The sequence below is a fragment of the Phacochoerus africanus genome, chromosome 4 (assembly GCF_016906955.1).
Source record: "Phacochoerus africanus isolate WHEZ1 chromosome 4, ROS_Pafr_v1, whole genome shotgun sequence".
In the NCBI taxonomy this organism is placed as follows: Eukaryota; Metazoa; Chordata; class Mammalia; order Artiodactyla; family Suidae; genus Phacochoerus; species Phacochoerus africanus.
The window spans coordinates 86,337,714-86,353,739 of record NC_062547.1 but is presented as its reverse complement, the minus strand read 5'-3'; the positions used below and the strand labels follow the sequence as shown (position 1 = coordinate 86,353,739).

The window sequence follows — 16,026 nt, the reverse complement described above, 5'->3', positions numbered from 1 at the left end:
TACCTTGTGTCTTTGGGCCAAGAGCTTCATTTTCAAAACTGGATAAATAGGTAAGTAACAATGGCTGTAACTCTCCCGCCTCTGAGGCAGGTATCACAAGGAACTCCGTTTTTAATTTGCCTTTCTTTTTTCTCTTCCCTGATGCTACATAAATGGAATTTGCACACGTTCCTCACAGCATCACCTGAGAGGAAGCCCGAGATAGTAAGGCAGGGGGAAGAGGGCAGATCATTTGTTCTAAGAACCATAAATCTTTTGCTGCAACTCTGCAGGGGCCAGCCTCCTCATAGACCCTTGCCAGTGTTCTTTACAACTGAAGTCTACACTGCATCAGGATGGGCACCCAGGGGCACAAAAGGAAAAGAAGGTCGGTCATTCAAATTACAGGCTCACCAGAGACCTTTAGTAGGAACAAGGAGAATCAACCAGAAACCAGTCAACACTCAGCATTTGGTGGCAGGGCTAGACAGAAACCTTCAAAGTCTCAGATGACTCTTGGATTTTTTTTTTTTTTTTCTCCCAAAGAATTCTTTCAGCTTCAGCCTCCAATAAGGAGCACAGGTGAATAATTTGCATTTTCTTTGTCTTCACTTGCTGATAGATGAGATTACAGCCAAGTAGATCACAGCAAAAACACAAGAACAGGATGACTCCCTCCTTAGAAATCAGCTACTGTTGGTGGGTAGAATGGGGGCATTCAAGTGCTGGCAGGGGTTGGCTCCTCCTCCCCTCTCCAGACTGAGGCAGAACAGCTCCACTCTGCTTTTATTGACTATAAAGGGAACTCTCTATAAAGCTTTTATTTAAAGAAAGAATTCTCCAACTATGATTTTGGAAAACAGTGTTGTCTGAGTACCAACCCGCTCATTATATAAAGAGCCTGAGGACCAGAGAAACCTAGCCATAACCCTCAATGGAATACTGTTACCAGCTCAAGAGGAACAAAGGTCTCATTGTGACCAACTTCTATCAACTATCTTTCACTCCTTACTATAATAAAAATTATGAAGGACAAATTCTGAGCACAAATTATTCATTTATGCTCCTGCAATTGCTTCTGGTTATGCTGATGTTAATCCATACATCAGGTATCTTTGCACCTGTAGGTAACAGTTTATGTCACAAGTTATATGTACTCTGGAGTGCACTGAATATTGTCTGCCCTATGTTTCTGGTTTTCCTTCATCGCTCACCGTCATCAGGCCCCCCACGAGATCACTGGTGTGAGGATCTTCATCTTTGGTACCCAGCTGAGGGGAGTACAGTTCTGTGGTCCGTAAAATTTCTAAAACTCTGTCCAAAGCTTCTGCTACTGTGACGGGACTGTTTTCTTGGGCTGCATTGATGATATTTATAACCTGTGGAAGTAAAGAGAGAGAACGACTAAATTTAAGGATAATAGGATTCTTCTTCCTCAAAGTCATATGTATGCCCAGAATCCAAAAGAAATCAGATGATAACATGTCTTGTTGTTCAAAATGACCAGTGTGGAGTTCTCGTCGTGGCTCAGTGGTAATGAACCCAACTAGTATCTATGAGGATGCAGGTTCGATCCCTGGCCCCACTCAAGTGTGTTAAGGATCCTGCATTGCCGTTGGCTGCAGTGTAGGTCACAGACGAGGCCCAGATCTGGCGTTGCTGTGGCTGTGGTATAAGCTGGCAGCTGTAGCTCTCTGATTTGCTCCCTAGCCTAGGAACCTCCATATGCCGTGGGTGTGGCCCTAAAAAGACAAATAAATAAATAAAAAGACCAGTGTTTTCATGGCGCCACCCTCTGACTAAAACATGCCTTTCATCCCAACCTCTCCTGGTGTTTCTCCTACTTCAGGGACTACAGTTTCTCAGGCTCCTCCAGCTCTCCTCTACAGGCTGCAGTTCCTCAGAGACGGGTGTGGGGCCTTCCTCCCACTCTACAGCCCTTTCAGAGACCAGCTTCTTCATTTCAGTGACTTTGGACACATATGATCCATAAACTCAAATTTAATCCTAGCCATGAACTCCCTTTTGACCTTCAGATTTATATATTCACTTGCCTGCCTGACCTGTCTACTGGAATAGCTTACATGTCCAAAACTAAACTCAGGAACTTGCTCCCTTCTTCCCAAAGTGAGCAAGTAAATGTAAGAAAAAAATCAAAGTTGAGAACTGTGCTCCTTCTCTGTTTTCTACACTGCAGTGAAGAAACCACTTCTATTAATCTTGTGCTCAAATCAGAACCCTGGGAGGCCATAGCTGACGTATCACTTTCCCTCAATTCCCTCCCTACCTGACAATATAATTCATCATCGTGACAAAATGAATTTACCCCCAAATATTTCTTGATCTATTCATTTCTCTCCACCTCCACCACTGTAATTCTAGTACAGCTCACACCGTGTCTTGCTTGGAATTCTGGAGATGTGCCCTAACTCGCCCCTTCACCTTCCCTCTTCCCATCTCCAGTCTATTCCCTGCATGGCAGCTTGTGTTCCTTTCATTAAACACCCTCTATCATGTCACTCCCATACTTGAACCTCTTCAGTGGTTTGCACTGCACGTGAACTTAACACAGCCCAGGTGGCCAGAATGAACTGAGCCCCCCACAACGCCATTTCTCCCCTCTGTTCTCCAAGCTCCAGGTCATGCTGACTTTCTTTTGTGTCCTCAGTTGCTCCATTTCCTCCTGTTCCCACCTCAGTGCTCATCCCTTGCTGTGCCTGCTGCCTCGAATCCCCTTCTCCCTCTTCTCCTAGCATCTCTGCACCCTTCAGGTCTTACTTCAAACACTGCATCTCCTACACAGAGCTCATCCCTGGTAACCTTTGCACCCATCACAATAGGGCCCTAACCTAATGTTCTCTCATAGAAACCTACTGTTTTCCTTTATAGCAGTATAGCAATTATGCTGTAGTTTATAACTATGTACTTATTATGTGTTTATGTGTTTAATGTCTGTTTCCTTTACTAGACCACAAACTCTATGATATCGGTAGTATGTTATTCATCACTTTATCTCCAGAATATAGCCCAGTGCTCAGTGGTCCTGCCTGCAAAGGCAGAGGGAGCAGCTGCTACTCACCTTCGTGATGGGAGCCTCAATAGTCATGGAATGGATCCTTGCCATGGATGGGTAGCGACGGTTCTGTAGGCTTGGTGCTGGAGAGAAGTCAAGAAAGTTGTATCTGGTTCTGGTGGCTCAGCTGGCCTTAAGCATAGCATAGGAACCCTTCATGGACTGGGGGCCCGGTTCTCACAGGACTGCTGTCCTCCACTGCCCCCCACAAAGCAATGAGTCCACCCATCTCTTAATGCTTAAAGGCTGAGAGCTCAGCCACTACCTGCCAGGGTCTGGAAAGGATGGTCTCATCTGGAACCTTGATGACAGGAAGGCTTTGCATTTCAGTTCCACAAGGGGAATTTCAGAGAAGGTTTATGGGATCCTGGACCTCATCCTCCAAAGCCTAATGATTCCCCAGGATTCACTTTCCGATAAGTCACTACAGCTCAGCTTGGGTAGTTTCATCACTTTCAGTCCCCAGTCAGTTACGTTGATCTCATAACTGGATAAGTACAGTGTAGGGTGCAGCCTGGTCCATGGATAGCATAGGGGTCAGCAGAAAAGTGAGCCCACTCTCGGTCTGAATCAGGGCCAGGCACTCTACCTCCCTGAGCCCTTAGGTTCTTAACACCAAGAATCCATGGTGGTTCTAGGTCTTATTGTGCAAACTGAGCTAATCCCATTATCCTCTCCAGCTAAAATGTTCTATCTTTACATGTGGTTCAGAGTTCAGAAGGTAGAAGCTTTATTTTAAAAGCATTGTTCTCATCAGATCTTCCTACCACTCCCTGAGAGGCAGATAGGAAGGAACAGAATCCGCATGTTCTAAGTCGATAACTTCTAGGACCTGACGTCTGGCAGGGCTGCCTGCTGCTCAGCTGTCTTTGTGAGCTACCTCGGCTGCCAGAGCAGCCACCGTTGCACATCTCCTCCACACATCCCAGCCTCCACTGCTCCCATGCCCTGGAGATGACAGATGATCCCATCTCAAACTCTGTTCTGACAACTGGGCTAATCGCATTGAAATTCCCTCATCCACCATCCTCTTCATCCTGTCCACCTACACCCGCAATCCATCAGAAAAAATTTCAGCCTTTCTTTCTTTACATCCTTGGTCCCAATCCCTTGCAGGCCCTGCGGTTTATCCATCTCCCCACATGAATCATACAGCTTAGCTCTACAGGCCTTGGCCTTCGCGAGTTCCTCATGCTCAGGTTTCCCACAGTGACCTGAAGGAGAGCACCTCAGAGTGAGGTAGCTGTTGAAACTGAACTGCTCTAGTGGTTATGTGGCCTGACACTTTAGGCCATAAAGGAACAAGCAAAGACTGTGAAAAAGTAAAAATAAATAAATGAAAAGGCCGAAAAAATTTTCCATCTACAAGAAAAAAAGGCAGCTTAGTTGTAGTTCTGTTCTTTGGGGTTTTGTTTATACGCCAATGAATTCCTGAATATATTCATTTTCTACACTTTGAAATTATTTTCGACACTTTAAAGTCAAGGAAATCTGAAAAACCTCTTACCATCACTGCCTCGAGATGATATTGATTTCACGTCAATGGATTCTTTCCTCTTGTTCTTGTATCTGAATGAATGAGACTCTAAGGATTTCAGATTAGTAATGGAGAGTGATTAGTTCTCAGCTTATCCACAGGCAAAGTTTAGACATATTTTTTCCTCATTCTCTAAAGAAAACAAAGTTACTTTTGGCCACAGTGTGCAGCGGCTTGATATGGGATCTCGGTTTCCAAACCAGGGATTGAACCCAAACTGCAGCAGTGAAAGCACCGAATCCTAACCACTAGACTACCAGGGAACTCCCCAAGGTTACTTGTGTTTGTTTTTTTGTTTTTTTTTTTGTCTGTGCCCATGGATGTGAAAGTTCCCAGGCCAGGGATCCATCCCACACCACAGCAGTGTCAACGCCGGATTCTTAACCTGCTGAGCTGCCAGGGGACTCCTTCCCAAGGTTACTTTTTAAGCACTGTAAAATATTTTAAAGAAACAGCAAATCACTGTTTCTTCAAATCAATACACACAGAATTATCAGTCATATTAGTTGTAAAGTGATGACGTTTTCTTGTGGTTATCACATTACATATTAATGGGGCTTATTATTAAGGGTTATTCCATTAATAAATATCTTCTTGAAAATAAACAGCAAAACTTGGGGGAAATTTTAGGGGGATTCATTTTGACCTGAAGGACAACACATTTAACTGGGTGGGGAGGCTTTTACAGGGATATTTGAGGAAATAAAATACCAGTCAAATCAACAGAGAGTTGAATTTATTTGAGAAACTAATTTGGAACCAGTTTTAGGTCCTTGTGAAAAATCAGACCTCTAGATGGTCTTCTAGGTTCTCCTGAGGATATGATTTACTCAGATACTGACAAATGATATTCCGGTAAAGAAAAAAAGATGCAAAGCTTTTTACTTTTGCTTTTTTTTTCTTTTTTTTTTTTTTCTTTTTAGGGCTGCACCCACGGCATATGGAAGTTCCCAGGCTAGGGGTTGAATCAGGGCTGTAGTTGCTGGCCACAGCCATAGCCACGCCAGATCTGAGCCATGTCTGTGACCTACACCACAGCTCATGGCAACACCAGATCCTTAACCCACTGAGTGAGGCCAGAAATTGAACCTGCAATCTCATGGTTACTAGTTGGATTCATTTCCGCTGAGCTACTATGGGAACTCCTCAAAGCTTTTAAAATAACTGTCTAGTGACACCAAAAAAGTACAAGAGAACATGGTAGTTAAGAGAACCAGTTCTAGAGCCAAACTGCCAAAATTCGTATCTCCAATATGCCTTCTAATAGCTGTGTAACTTTGGGAATGTTTCTTCTCTCTGTCTTAGTATCCACACCTGTAAAACGGGGATAGTTACAGCATCTCATTCATAGGATGTTGTGACAGGTAAACGAGTTAATTCATGGACAGCACTTAGAACAGTGCCCACTACACAGTAAATATGTAATTCATGTTGGCTGTTATTAATTACATCAGTTCATTTGCATACATACCTTCTATTTATTTATTTATTTATTTATTTATTTATTTATTTTCTTTTTAGGGCTGCACCTGTGGCATATGGAAATTCCCAGGCTAGGGGTTGAATCGGAGCTGCAGCTGCTGGCCTACGCCACAGCCACAGCAATGCCAGACCTGAGCTGCATCTGTAACTTACACCACAGCTCATCACTACACCAGACCCTTAACCCAGAGCGAGGCCAGAAATTGAACCTGCATCCTCATGGATACTAGTTGGGTTTGTTGCCACCGAGCCACAACAAGAACTTCCTAAGCCTGAATTATATTTACACAGAACAAAGTGAAAGGCAGAACTATTATAAAATTAATGTGAACAACAGAGCCACAGAACTTTGTTTTAAATGACCTAACTTAAAATATTTACTATGCCTCTGCCTAATTTGCTTTCAGGCTCTGTCTTAATAATTTTCCTGGTGTTGGACAGGACTTTCGGTATTTCTTTATAAAGGTACCTTTAGGTAGTGGTACTTTAAATGATACTGTTAGGATTGTATGGCATCTTTCAAACTCTGAGAAACCAACAGGGGTCACATGCAAGACACTGGTGTTTAGCCTATTCAGGGACTTAATCACATACATTCCTAACATTTGTTTATCAGATAACAGATTAAATCTAACTTATTAAATATTTAAGATAAAATTCAGGATTAAAGAGCACAGAAATTTTTCAAAATGTACTTTCTAAAATAAAACTAAAATAGCAAGGCTAGTTTCACAGCTATAGCCCGGGCAGGTTGAATTCTAAATCATACATTAGAAATTATTCAAAGGTGGATAATAATTATTCTTCCTGATTTTATCTCAGCTAAAATTAAGAAAATCTTTAGCAGTAGAAAAGACTAAAAGTTTGGAGAAATTATATCTTCAATAAAGGCCATTTAAATTAAAGAATTCATTTTTCATTCTCTCAAGAGATGCGTATAGAAGGAATTTAGGGAAGATACTTATGGAAAGAAAAGAATGATAAAAGAGATTCAAATAGCTGTACTCCACAGCAAAACAGGATACAGCGTCATCAGTTTAAAAAAATTGCTACCACTTACTAAGTACCTACCATGTACCAGACATTGTGCTTCACTAAAATAATTTGAAATATGGTAATTATCTTATATAATCATTACAACAATTCTGAAAGCTACATAGTGAGATTCCAGTTTTACTGATGAGGAACTTTAAACTTGGAGAGATTATGGGTAGCTTAAGGTCCAAGAGCTAATAAATGGTACAAACTATGCTTTCCAAGCAAGGATGGTTTCGGTTTATCGATGTTGCATATTTATTATCAAGTGTTTATTATGTGCAAAGCAATGCTGGGCACTATAAAGGGTATTAAAATGCTTATAACAGTTTTTGGCACCTAGAAACCTGTAAGTTAGTTAAATGTTTGGTCCCCAGAAGCACGTAAGTCAGTTAAAAAAATATTATCTCTGTATTAAAAAAAACCTAAAACATCTGTGAAAGAGAGAAACAGGCAAAGAAAAAAAGAGTGAAGGGAAGGGGAAGAGGATACCAAACAGTTAAATGCCAGGTACTGCTGGATATTATATACATTTTCTCCTTTCATCTCCCTAACCACAATGAGATTGACATTGTTAAACTCATTTCATACACGAAGAAACTGAAGCTCAGAAAGATCAAAGAAACTATTTCTAAGTAGGCGAAAATATGGCCCATTCTAGAATCCAGGAGAAGGGACTACCTGAGCCCAGGGACTACCTGAGCCAGGGACCAACTTTACCATGCCTCAGTGGCTGGAAAGCCACCAACAGGGGAGAGGATGCGTGGTATGTGTGCAGAAATAGGAATTTTAAATCCCTGGTAGCAGACGATTTTTCCTTCTAATGATCAGAGAGTTCCAGATCTTTCCAACGTAGAGGTCATTAGGTCCAGCCTCTTCCTTTTATGGGTGAGGAAACTGAGTCAGACCGTAGGGTCCTGCTCAAGGTATGATAGGAGGGTGTGGGCAGTGACGTGGTGATCTGGCGCTCCTGACTCCCAGGCGAGGGCCCATGCACATCTTCTAACTGCATGTAGTCACTGACTGCTGCAAAGAGAGGGAGACTAACTGGTGTAACAGTGTGTGGCCCGGGACTGTCGGGCCCCTCTCTATTTTGCTCTCCATGGTGTCCAGCCAGTGAAAGAAACCAGGATGGGGAAGGCATTCAGTAAAAACAGTTGCCGTGAGTGAAGATTCAAAACTTTTGAAGGGATCTTGCTTTTAACCTGGCTCTCTAACCTGTCAGTATCAGTTCTTGGATTTCAAGCAATCTACATTTCGGGGTGGTGACTGTCAATCTAGACTTCCTCAGAGTAACTCACAGACTTGAACCCACAAATTCCACTTGAGTGTGTAAGAATGAAATTGAAATATACTCACCTGTCTGAGAATTGTCTCCTGAATCACGATGAGCCTTGTGAATCTAAAGTTGTTCAGAAGTTTGGTAAAGCAAGAAAAAGATTTTAAATATGGTATTAGTTACATTTCCAGCCAAAAACCTGCAATAAAAACTGAAAAATTCAAAAAAGCAAGAAGCTGCACAGATAACATGAACAGATGAAAGATATACACCAGGTGACAATACTACAAATGCTGTTACATTCAGACACTTAGAGGATGGCTGAGCCTGCGAGCAGGAAGCTACCAAGGAGCACACTCTCTAAGCAAGACATCTAGCTCTCCAGTCAGGTGTTCTCATACTGACAGTCTGCAGAAATGCAGAAAGACAAAAAAAAAAAAAAATTCAAGATTTTGATCAGGCTACTATGTAACCCATTTATATTTCAGACGTATTATACATTTCTCCTGTAATATAAAAGCAACCAGAATTCAAGCCTAGGATTTAAAAAAACCTTCCTAAAAAGCTCTTCAAATGCTCCTTAACTATAGACGGAATCAACTTGCTAAATGTTTTTCCACAAGGTCTGAAATTTAGATTCAGTTTAGCACCTGGCTCTTTCTCATTATCAAAAAATGCTTTTGTGCTCATGCTCAGTAAATATCTGTCAAATGCTGAGTGAAGTCATTAACACTAGAAATAATACATATGCCTCCTCTGGAGGTTCTGTGGTTGTGTTCATAACTGACTAAGACACGGCGGCATGTCTACTAGGTCTATCGCAATAATAATCACGCTGCTTTGCTGCTAAATCCTCCTACTTCGGGTTTCTCAAACCACATCACACATTTATAGGCATTGAATGAATGGGATAAGTTAACCTGAAAAACAAGACAGGTGAGTGTCCAAGGCTGTTTATGAAGGAAGATGAGTATGGTTTAACAACATCAGCTGTCACAGCCAGAAGCCCCATATATATCAGATACAGGTAACATGTCCCAGCTTGGTTGAACTGTTGAAAATAAGCATGTAAAATTCAAGTATTAAAACAGAGGCTTTATATGAATTATTCCGCACTGTGCATTCCACATAATTACAGAAACAATAACATGGCCGGCCTGTGTGAGATCTTGGTCTTATACGTGACCAAGGGCTGTGACTCATTTATGCTGTAGTGATGAGGCCTGTTTATTTCTTCTGAGAACAACTGTCTTACGTTTTTCCTTTACAAATAAAGACCATGTACTACAAAGTGTACTGAGTGCAGTATGCATTTTTGATAGGCCAAATGAATACACCTCTTTTCAGCTTTAGCTCAAAAGGAAGTAGCTTCTCCCTCTGATTCACAATGCATCTCTCCTTTAGGAACAGAGTCCCATGGCTCCCCACATTATGCAAAAAAAAAAAAAAAAAAAGGCCTTCTTGTCTTTCGTAGACCTCCACAGGCCAGCTGATTGAACTGTGTCTCTCCTGGGAGGTCAGCATGAGCTCTGTGTTCATTCTAGATGGAACCAGATGAAGCCCAAGGTCCAGCAGATCCACAGTCCAACAGCCCTGCCTTAAGGATGGAAATGTGCCCGGGCCCTGGGGGGGGGGGGGGACGGAGAGGAGGAGAGAGGCAAGGTACCAGGTCCATCTGCTGAGGTGGTGCTGGTCTTGCTCCACAAAGGCTGCGGCACTGGGCAATTTCTGAGCTGAACACAGCACACTCCCCATCCCTGAATTGGCTCATCTGCCTCGGAGGGGCTCTCTGCTCACAGACAGCTGCAGACTGGAGATGCTCTTCCACCGCCCCTCCCAGCACTGGCTTCACAGACAGAGGTTTTGCAGGGCTGTGTCAGACCATCTGCATCTCACCCCAGCAGTGTGAGGTTTTTATCAAAGCTTTCCAACTCAGGTTATCTACGCGTCTCTCCTAATAGCTCCTTTTACAACCCAAGACTTGCTTGAGTGAAAAAATGCTTTTAGAATGCGAATTTTCTTCGTGGAAGTCTAAACCACCCATCACGTATAACTTGGTATGAATGACTCCACTGAAATTACTTCCTCGTAGTTTTCAGTCACGCTCACTGAGGAGTTCAAAGAGCATGCACGCTTCTGTAGCTTGGCATTCTCTGGTGGGCAGCCAGGGGGCCTGGGCTGTGGGCAGGAAGAAGGGGAACCGGCTTTTCCCAGTGACCACGGCAGCCACCTCTTATGTGCTAGCCTGTGCAGTCTGATCATTCTGACACCCCCCACAAGGGAGGAAGAGTCATCAACCCTTCTGACGGATGGAAAAGGTGAGGTTTCCAGAGGGTGAGGGACTTGCCTGAACTACACAGCCGGCACATGGGAGATCCCAATTGCAAACCCAGCTTTCTCTAGTTCTAAACACACTTCCTCTTTGTCACATGGCTGTCTTCCATCGTCAGGCCCCAGAAGGGAAGCCCAGGACCCAGGCTTGATAAAATGGGGTGTGAGGACAACACCCTCTGGTTCAAGGAAGGACATGTGGCTGACTATAACTTTCCTTGTCATTTTGGGGAAGGTCTGAATCTCTGCTACAGCTAAGTTTTGTCACATGCATGCTAAAGCAAATAAGTCGTCATTCGATGTCCATATGTCAGTCTCTCTAGAGTGTAGTGTTTTTGTTTTCCCTTTTTCAATGGAAATCATCCCATAAGGACTATGAATTCTGCGATCATGCGTCGCACAGGCTTCAGCACTAAGTTTCTGCAGTGTGAACACTGCTGGCCTTGTCTGTGCCACTCTTGCCAGAGCTCAGAGCTAGAATTTGTTAGCAAGGCCTTGGAAGCTTACAGTCTGTGTAGGGGAAAAATTTCCCAACTCCAGTTTCTTAATTACTTAAAATACTATAGGTGCCCACAAGTGTTGCTGTCCTTGTGCTAAATGCTTTGTGTACAGACACCTGATTATGCTTGGCTCTAAAAAGCACTACAGATTCTAAGTATGGATGTGTGTGATTTCAGGGTCATTCGATTGTTTTCCACTCAAAGAAGAATCATGTAAAATGATACTTTCTCGACACAACCACCAGAACATCTAGAGCCAAAATGAAATTCTATCAAGTATGTAGAACAACTGGAACTCTCACACATTGTTGAAAGAGGTATAAAATTGACAGCTACTATGAAATTGTAGTTTCTTATAAAATTAAACACATGCCTGTCTATGACCCTGCTCCTTAATATTCAGCTCCACTCCTGATTATTTCTACCCAAGAAAAAAGAAGGCAATATATATTCACAAAAAGACTTGGCCAAGAATGTTCAAAAGAACCCCAACGTGGAAACAGCCCAGAAGTCTGTTAACAAGAGAAATAAACTGAGGTAGACTGATACAATGGAATGCCACTGAGAAAAGGAAAAAGAAGAAATTTACTAATACAAACAACGTGAATGAATGTCAAACATTGTTGACGAGTGAAAGAAGCCAACACAAAAGAGTAGATACTTTATGAAGCTCTAGAACAGGCAAAACTAATCTGTGGTTAAATAAGCCAGAACAGGGAGTTGCCTTCATGGCACAGCGGAAGCAAATCCAACTAGTATCCATGAAGATGTGGGTTCAATCCTTGGTCTCACTCAGTGGGTTAAGGATCTGATGTTGCTGTGGCTGTGGTGTAGGCCAGCAGTTACAGTTCTGATTTGACCCCTAACCTGGGAACCTCCGTATGCCATGGATACCGCCCTTAAATGCAAAAAAAAAAAAAAAAAGTCAGAACAGTGTGACCCCTGAGGGTATGAAGGAAAGGCGAGGAGAGGAGGCACAGATAGCTGCGAAATTACACTTAAGATCTATACATTTCACTGTATGTAACTTTTACCTAAAAAATGAAAAAACCCAAAACAAACTTTACGCTCTAATACTATGCATGCCAAAGTACCAAAGGTTGAACTGTTCTAACGTTTGCAATTCAACATGAAATCAAAGAATAAGATGGACTGATGAATGGATTGAGGAATAGATAGATGGATCAATCACCAGATGTATGGCTAGACTGATGAATGGGCAAAATGTTAAACTACAGAACCTAGGTGGTGAGGACAGGTATATTTATTTATAGTTCTTCCAACACTTCTGTATGTTTGAAATATTTCATAGTAAAATGTTGGGAAAATTGTATTTTCAACTGAGAATGTGGATCGATAGCTAAAAACTGGAAGACTGAAACATAATTTCAAAATCTGAGAAAATAAGCAAGATGAAGCAAATTGAGAACAGCCTGAAATGGCGTGAGGTGAGTGACATGTCACTGTCCCTGGGGCTCCCAGTCAAGAGCCTGGGCAAGAGGATGATGTTGCACTTGAGGCCATAACCAAGGAATTGTGGACAGCAGCTGCCCATCTGAGAAGTGTAAGACTTAACCTAGATACCTGTTTAACATATTGCTTTTACTTATTAATTTTATTATCATTTGCTTTGAAGGGCCACACCTGCAGCATATGGAAATTCCCAGGCTAGGGGTCAAATCGGAGCTGCAGCTGTCGGCCTACACAGCCGACGAGGCCGTATCTGAGCCGAGTCTGCGACCTACATCACAGCGCACAGCAACGCCAGATCCTTAACCCGCTGACCAAGGCCAGGGATGCAACCCGTATCTTCATGGATACTAGTCAGGTTCATTTCTGCTGAGCCACAACAGGAACTCCACATATTGCTTTTAATAATTTTATTGGTTTATGGAGTTACAAATGAACGATCCTGATATTTCTTGTGGGAGAGAAACTCAGAAATAACATTCTTTAAAATGAAGAATCATGAGACTTTTTAGCAGTTAAAATGAGTCAAGGCCAGGATCAGTGCAATAACAAGCTAGCAAATAAATAGATACTAACTACCTCCTTCAACATTCATTTCAGAATCACCTTGGCAGAGTGTAAACAGCATTTGGTAGAAATGTCTGAATCTGCTTTTGTCATCATCAAATGACAGAGTCATACAAGGCATCAGTTGCAATTAAAATCACCAGACATCCCAGTCTGTGACATGGCGGGTCATCCTTGATGCTTCTTTTTCTCTCATCCCCATGCCTGGCGCATCATCAAATTCTGTAAAATCTCACTTCTAAACACCTCTGCGACTACCTACTTCACCGCTGTCAGAGTACAGGCTACCATGCACTCTCAGCTGAACTCTGAACTCAGCAATAACCCCTTCAGCCTAATCCATTCACAATTTTTCAACCAGTGTAATCTTGCAGAACTGTACAGTTAATCCTGTCATTCTCCTGCTTAAAACTCACACTTTCCGTTGGCCTCAAGGTCAGCCCCACTGGACAACCTGGCTATGAGGCTCTGCAGTGTGGCCTGGCCCCTGCCAGCTCTCCAGATGCACCACTGAGCCCTGCCACTCTGTCCTGGGCTCTCGGCTTACAGGCCACACTGCCATCCCTCTAATTCTTCCATGTTCTTTACTATTTACTACCTCAGGACCTTTGAACATGAGACTCTTGCTCAGAAAGCTGCCCAATCCACTCTCTTCCTTTTGCCTATTTGTTGTCCTGATCTTGGCTGAAAGGTGGTTCTCAGGGAAGACTTCCTGCTCCCCCGCCCCTCCCAGCCCTGGTCGTTCTGTCATATGTTCTCAATGGACTTTTCCCTCAATGGACTTTTCCTTTACTGCATATAAGTTCCACTTGGCCATCGTGTCTTCCTTGACTACCTTTGTATATTGACAGAGTGCTTGCACAAAGAAGTTCTGTAAGTACGAGCCCATGAGAGAATGGGCTACACCTGCAGCACACGGAGGTTCCCAGGCTAGGGGTGTTATTGGAGCTACAGCTGCCACAGCCACAGCAATGCGGGATCTGAACTGCATCTGCGACCTACACCACAGCTCACGGCAACGCCGGATCCATAACCCACTGAGCGAAGCCAGGGATTGAACCCACAACCTCATGGTTCCAAGTAGGATGGTTTGCACTGTGCCATGACAGGAACTCCAGGTTCTTTACCTTTGAGCTTACAGTGAAAACACCGTTGTTAATGATTTACCCATCGTAGTGGTCTCTGTGGATTCTACTTAACACGGATGCCTCTAAAGTGTTTCATGGTAAAATACTGATAAGGAAGTTTGCCATAAAAGGGGTCTTTTTAAAATCAAATGAAGTATTAATTACAAAAATACATCCATGTGCTCGGATAGTGCCAAATATATGACCAGCCAAAGCGCTGGTGTGATGGTGAGGAATCAAGGCCATCAGATGGCTGAGAGCACCCTCAGCCCTGAATCAGTTCCCACGCCTAAGATTCTTTGTTACATTCTCGTCATAATCAATGGAGTTATCAAAACCAGCAGATATTATTTAAAAAAAAAACACAATGATTGTTCATATCCATACCTACATTTGTGATGGAATGGTAAGTGACCCCGAAGTATTTCTTTTTTTTATTTTAAGGGAGAATTGCAAAGATTTTTAATATTTCTTTCTTTCTTTATTTAGCTTAAGGTTCCCAGGCTAGGGCTCTAATCAGAGCTGTAGCTGCCGGCCTACACCACAGCCACAGCAACATCAGATCTGAGCCGTGTCTGTGACCTACACCACAGCTCACAGCAACACCGGATCCTTAATCCACCAAGCAAGACCAGGGATTGAACCCCCAACCTAAAGGGTCCTAGTCAGATTCATTTCTGCTGCACCACAATGGGAACTCCTGAAATATTTCTTGTTTCGAGAGTGCTAGCTTTGATCAGAGTTTTCAACCTTCAGCTTTATACTATTTGCTTGTTTATTGTCTGCTCCCATCCCAAACATCATAAAAAGGGCTAAAAATCTGGTTATGATGAAGAAAAGCAATATTCTCTTAAATAATCAGTATAAACAATCTTTAAGATCCAACACTCTTGATCCACTTCAAGACAAAACCAAATGCTTTCATGTATGTGACAAAACTTTGGTAATGGGGTGGAAAGCTGGATGAGAGACTTGATCTGGGAACTGAGTCATTCAAGACCTTCCCTTCATTTAAATGGAAAGAAAATGAGAGCATGAGTGACATAATACAGAATTTCTTTGATCATCTTTCTTTCTTTCTTTTTTTTTGTTTAGGGCTGCACCCGTGGCATATGGAAGTGCCCAGGCTAGGGGTCAAATCGGAGCTGTAGCCACAGGCCTACAACCACAGCCGCAGCAACATGGGATCTGAGCCTCATCTGCAACCTACACCACAGCTCACGGCAATGCCGGATCCTTAACCCACTGAGCCAGGCCAGGGATCAAACCCGAACCCTCATGATTCCTAGTCGGATTCGTTTCCGCTGCGCCATGATGGGAACTCCCAATCATCTTTCTTTACTGAAATGTGGTACAAGTATCTGAGGCATCGATCAAAGATCTTTTCTTGTCTGCCTTATTTTCAAAAACCACTTGCAGATCCACTTCTCAAAATTCCCAGACAGAAAATACACACCAGTGTTCCCCAAACACTGAAGGAAAACTCTCTGTGCAACATACTGGATGCCTGTCCTCAATGATTACCTTTGCTCAACCTCCTAAAGCCATGGACAAGTCATTGCCACTATGTGCATGCACTGTGAGTCCGGGTCTCAAAATACTGCAGCCCCAAGAGAGAGGAGGAGCATGGATGCCAATCTTGATAC

General features: G+C 42.9%; 1 protein-coding gene across 5 annotated transcripts in view; it reads right to left on the bottom strand.

Annotated features, from left to right (window-relative positions):
• PDE8B (phosphodiesterase 8B) overlaps window positions 1-16,026 on the bottom strand; it is a 227,044-nt gene that overhangs the window by 15,819 nt on the left and 195,199 nt on the right. For all 5 annotated transcript variants that reach the window (XM_047778158.1, XM_047778154.1, XM_047778155.1 and 2 more), the window contains exons 11-14: window positions 8,466-8,508; window positions 4,560-4,637; window positions 3,059-3,135; window positions 1,194-1,358 (exon numbers count right to left, since the gene is read on the bottom strand). In XM_047778158.1, coding sequence (XP_047634114.1) covers window positions 1,194-1,358; window positions 3,059-3,135; window positions 4,560-4,637; window positions 8,466-8,508 — 363 coding nt within the window. The remainder of the gene's footprint in view (window positions 1-1,193; window positions 1,359-3,058; window positions 3,136-4,559; window positions 4,638-8,465; window positions 8,509-16,026) is intronic.